Source organism: Nicotiana tomentosiformis, chromosome 11, assembly GCF_000390325.3.
Source record: "Nicotiana tomentosiformis chromosome 11, ASM39032v3, whole genome shotgun sequence".
Lineage (NCBI taxonomy): Eukaryota > Viridiplantae > Streptophyta > Magnoliopsida > Solanales > Solanaceae > Nicotiana > Nicotiana tomentosiformis.
Window position 1 is genome coordinate 112,065,707 of NC_090822.1, and position 4,895 is coordinate 112,070,601.

Genomic DNA, 4,895 nt, shown 5'->3' on the forward strand with positions numbered 1-4,895 from the left:
TCCCAATCTTCCAAAGAAAAGAACAATGCTCAGTGATAAGAAACTCATCAAAATGGCCAGAAGATGGCAGAAGTTTGCGGCCATACAGAGGAAGAGGATTTCAGTTCCAAGAAATGGCAATGCTGCAGATAGTTGTAGTACTTCATCTTTTATAGCCGGTAAAGGCCAATTTGCAGTGTATACAACTGATCAAAGGCGCTTTGTCATTCCCTTGGCTTACCTGGAAAATGAAGTCATTTTGCAACTTTTAAGCATGTCTGAAGAAGAGTTCGGGCTGCCAAGTGGAGGCCCTATTACATTACCGTGTGATTCAGCTGTCATGAACTACATGGTTTCACTAATCAAGAAAGGTGCAGCTGCTGGAGATCTTCACAAAGCATTTCTCCTCTCAGTTACTTCATGTTGCTGTTCAGCTTCTTCTTTGCACCAAGAGTGGGGAAACCAACAGCTCCTTGTTTTTTAGTCATGAACATTTTCTTTACTATATAATAGCTCAAAATAGATTGTATAGCAGGTGAAAAGCCTGAAAGTGTATATTACAGATGGAATACAACTTAAAGTGTATATTACAGATGGAATACAACTTTATCTGAAATTTAGCCAAATTTATAGCTTTCAATCTCAATTTTGTGAATGAGAACTTCTAGATTCTCATTTTGAGCCGGCACTATTTACAGGAAACACTGTATTTTTTAATCCAAGTAGTCAACTTTGTGATCAAAACTTACAGATATATGGATCATGCCCATGCAAGTCTTAATGACATGAAACTTAATTCTAAAGAGTTCAAATGAAGTAAAGTCGAAAAAGGTGTTCTGCTTCCACTGCAATTAAATCTCATACTTGATCGATTCAGATCGATAATGAAGCCATTATTTACACACACTTACCTCATCACCACTTGCATTTTAGTTTCTGGTAATAGGTCGTTCATATCCTTATATATAGTGGTGAAGATTGTCGTGCATTATCTTTCAAGCATAGATGGCGGATCCAAGATTTAAACTCTATGAGTTCAACTTTTAAGGTTTTTAGCATTAAACGTAATGGGTTCATATATACTGTTTTGCAATTATATGATTTTTTACACACAAATTTTTACTCCGGCCTCAAAAGTTATGGGTTCAATTGAACCTGTCACTAGCACACTACATCCGCCGCTGTCTGAGTCTAGTTAGTGGCTTCTTTGTTGTTAAGCATTTCTCCTCAGCCTATTAAACCAAATCCAGCTTTTCAAATATGCTGGTGACATGATAAAAAATGTATCAAGACACTGCATGTGCAAGTGCAATTGCAGTTAGCTCTATAATTCTGATGTAAGTAAACCATAATGTCTTGATCCATTGTTAGAGAAACCACCTAGCAGAAACAAAGTGGGTTCAGCTGCATAGAAATAAGGTTGTAAATTTATTACTTTAACTTGGCCCTAGAAAATGGAAGAAATATATCAACCTCTTTGCTTAAAATAGACAAAGAACCATGTCCACTAATCCTAAGGTCCCATATTAATTAGCAGCACATGATTTTGCCTTGCCTACCTTCAAATAGCCATTGTCACTATTTAAGGTTCCCTATCTACATGACAAAGCAGTCACCAAAACATGGTTTTGTCTTTCACCAGCAAAACATAAATCTATCGCTGAAAATTCAATTATTCATTTAAAGGTCTCAAATTATGGCACTTATGAGAATCCTATATATGAGTTGATATCATAACTAACACATCCATTCTGTTGTAGATCATAGTAAAGAAAGGAAGAAACTTTTGCATCTCCCATAAATCCAAACTAGCTCCATCCACAAATTGAAGGCCCCATATGGACATGGCCAACAGGCATCAGCACATGGCTTTGCCTTTGGTGGTTAGTGGTAAACACTTCAGCTCCAATCTCTTGTATAAATAATCCCCCTTCCATGAGAATTTTCATCATCAACTACAAGCATTATCAATTCAGCTGTCAAAGGTCTCTAGATTTCTACTTTACTTTCTTGTTCCCAATCTTCGAGAGAAAAGAACAATGCTCAGTGCTAAGAAACTCATCAAGATAGCAAGGAAATGGCAGAAGTTTGCAGCCATGCAGAGGAAGAGGATTTCACTTCCAAGAAATGAAAATGATGCAAATAGTTGTAGTACATCCTCATCTTTTGTAGCCGGTAAAGGCCAGTTTGTAGTGTATACAACTGATCAAAGGCGCTTTGTGATTCCCTTGGCTTATCTAGAAAATGAGGTCATCTTGCAACTTTTAAACATGTCTGAGGAAGAGTTTGGGCTTCCAAGTGGAGGCCCTATTACATTACCATGTGATTCCGCTTTCATGGACTACATCATTTCTCTAATCAAGAAAGGTGCAGCTGCTGGAGATCTTCACAAAGCATTGCTCCTCTCAGTTGATTCGTGTTGTTGTTCAACTTCTTCTTTGCACCAAAAATGGGGAAACCAACAGCTTCTTGTTTATTAAGTTATACTTTAGCGAATGATAGCTCAAAACAGATTGTATGTAGCAGGTGAAAAGTAGGCAATTGAAACTGTGTATTACATTATCTGAAATTTAACCAGATTTATAGATCTCAGTTTTTCAGTTTGATGATTGAAAACTTCTAGATTAATCTCATCTTGGGCTGTCACTATCCGAGTAGTCAACTTTGTCGGTTAAAACTTACAGATAAATGAATTAAGCCCAGGCAAGTCTTAATGACACGAAAATTAACTTTAACGAGTTCAAATGAAGTGAAATCGTTAAAAGTTTACTCCTTCCATGGCATTAAATCTCATACTTAGTAAATCTAGAACAATGCTCAATGTTCACTCTGCAGCATACTTACCTCATCACCACTTAATTTCTAATTTCTACTAATAGGTCATTCATATTCAAATATATAGTGGTGAATATCGTCGTGCAATATCTTTTAGACACAGATATTCATGAGTCTAGTTAGTGACTGCTTCTTTGTTGTTAAGGATATCTATTAATCTTACTGGTTCTCCTCACCCTATAAACCAAAGTCAGCTCTTCAAATATCAAGACATTGCATATGCAATTCTAGTTAGCTCCGCAATCTGATGTAAGTAAGCCATAATATCTGGATCCGTTGTTAAAGAAACCACCACGCAACTTGAACTTGGGATATAACTAATAATTTGATTACTGACTTATCTTGTTCTGGATTACAATATTCAGACCCACAGTAGTTCTACCAGGGAAGTTTTCATGAGTCTTAATGCTGGTCGCAGACTGATGATTTGACTTGACAAATACAAAAAATACCTCTGTTTTAAATCCCTTACAGGTTGTGTGCACTTAGCATATCCAGCTTTTGGCTTTCCCAATTAAATGAATAAGCCGTCTTTACAGTCATATGGATAAGTTTCATCTCATTTCTGTTGATGAAAGCTTATATTGATCATGAAAATCAAACAGTTGCTTTTGAATTACCATTCAATTATCCAACAGCTGGATGGCACTGGAATCAATAAGTCCGAAGAGATGTTGGCAAAAGAAAAGTAGCACAATTTGCCTTGGTTACAATTTAAAGGTTTCCCATAAACATGACCAAGCAGGCAGCAACACATGGTCTTGCCTTTCATCAGCAAAACATAATCTGCCACTGAAAAATCTAATCTTCAATTAAAGGTCTCAAAAACTATTGGCACTTGTGAAAAGTCCTACATGTGAGTTGATATCTCAAGTAACTAGGACTCGCACATTCTGTTGTCGACCAATGTGAAGAGGGGAAGAAACTGATCATCTTTGATATATTCAAACTAACTTCATCCAGATATTGAACGCCCCATATCAACTTGGCCAACAGGCAGCAGCACATGGCTTTGCTTTCTGTGATTATTGGCAAATATATCAACTCCAACTAAAATTTTGTCTTCAGCCTCTTGTATAAATAATCCTCCTTCCATGAGCCTTTTCATCATCAACTACAACCACTATCTATTCAGCTTCCAAAGGTCTCTACATATCTACTTTACTTTCTTGCTTCCAATCTTCCAGAGAAAAGAACAATGCTTAGTGCTAAGAAACTCATCAAGATGGCCAGGAGATGGCAGAAGTTTGCAGCTATGCAGAGGAGGAGGATTTCACTTCCAAGAAATGTCAATGCTGCAAACAGTTGTAGTACATCTTCATCTTTTACAGCCGGTAAAGGCCAGTTTGTAGTGTATACAACTGATCAAAGGCGCTTTGTGATTCCATTGGCTTACCTTGAAAATGAGGTCATTTTGCAACTTTTGAACATGTCTGAAGAAGAGTTTGGGTTGCCAAGTGGCGGTCCTATTACATTACCATGTGATTCCGCTTTCATGGACTACATCATTTCACTAATCAAGAAAGGTGCAGCTGCTGGAGATCTTTGTAAAGCATTGCTCCTCTCAGTTACTTCATGTTGTTGTTCAACTTCTTCTTTGCACCAAAATTGGGGAAACCAGCAGCTTCTGGTTTATTGAGTCATGATCATTATCTTTAGTAAATGATAAATCAAAACAGATTGTATAGCAGGCGAAAACTAGGCCATTCAAAAAGTGTATTATAGATGGAATAGAGCTTTATCTGAAATCTAGCCAGATTTATAGATCTCAAACTTTCAATACGATGATTGCGAACTTCTAGCATTCTCATTTTGGACTGACATTATTTACAAGAAACTTATTTTTTTATGCCTGTAATCAACATTGTGGATCAAAACTACCATATGTATGAATCATTCCCACGCGAGTCCTAATGACATCAAATGAAGTTAAATAATAAAAGTGTTTCCCTTTAACTGCAATAAAAATGAAGCTGCAGATTCCAGTAAGCTGTGTCTTAAAAACTGCTGGTGACAAAGCCAAAACTATATCAAGACATTGCATGTGCAATTCCAGTAAGCTCATAACTCTTAATGTAAAT

General features: G+C 36.8%; 2 protein-coding genes across 2 annotated transcripts; both read left to right on the forward strand.

The window, feature by feature from the left end:
* Positions 1–1,823: 1,823 nt before the first annotated feature.
* On the forward strand, positions 1,824–2,459 carry LOC104095150 (auxin-responsive protein SAUR68-like). The gene is made up of 2 exons (XM_070189841.1): positions 1,824–1,862; positions 1,956–2,459. The coding sequence occupies exons 1-2, from the start codon at positions 1,824–1,826 to the stop codon at positions 2,457–2,459; spliced, it is 543 nt and encodes a 180-aa protein (XP_070045942.1).
* Positions 2,460–2,474: 15 nt separating this feature from the next.
* On the forward strand, positions 2,475–4,453 carry LOC104095149 (auxin-responsive protein SAUR68-like). Its single transcript, XM_009601201.4, has 2 exons — positions 2,475–2,505; positions 4,002–4,453. Exons 1-2 carry the CDS (start codon positions 2,475–2,477, stop codon positions 4,451–4,453), a joined length of 483 nt encoding a protein of 160 aa, XP_009599496.2.
* The last annotated feature ends 442 nt before the right edge of the window (positions 4,454–4,895 follow it).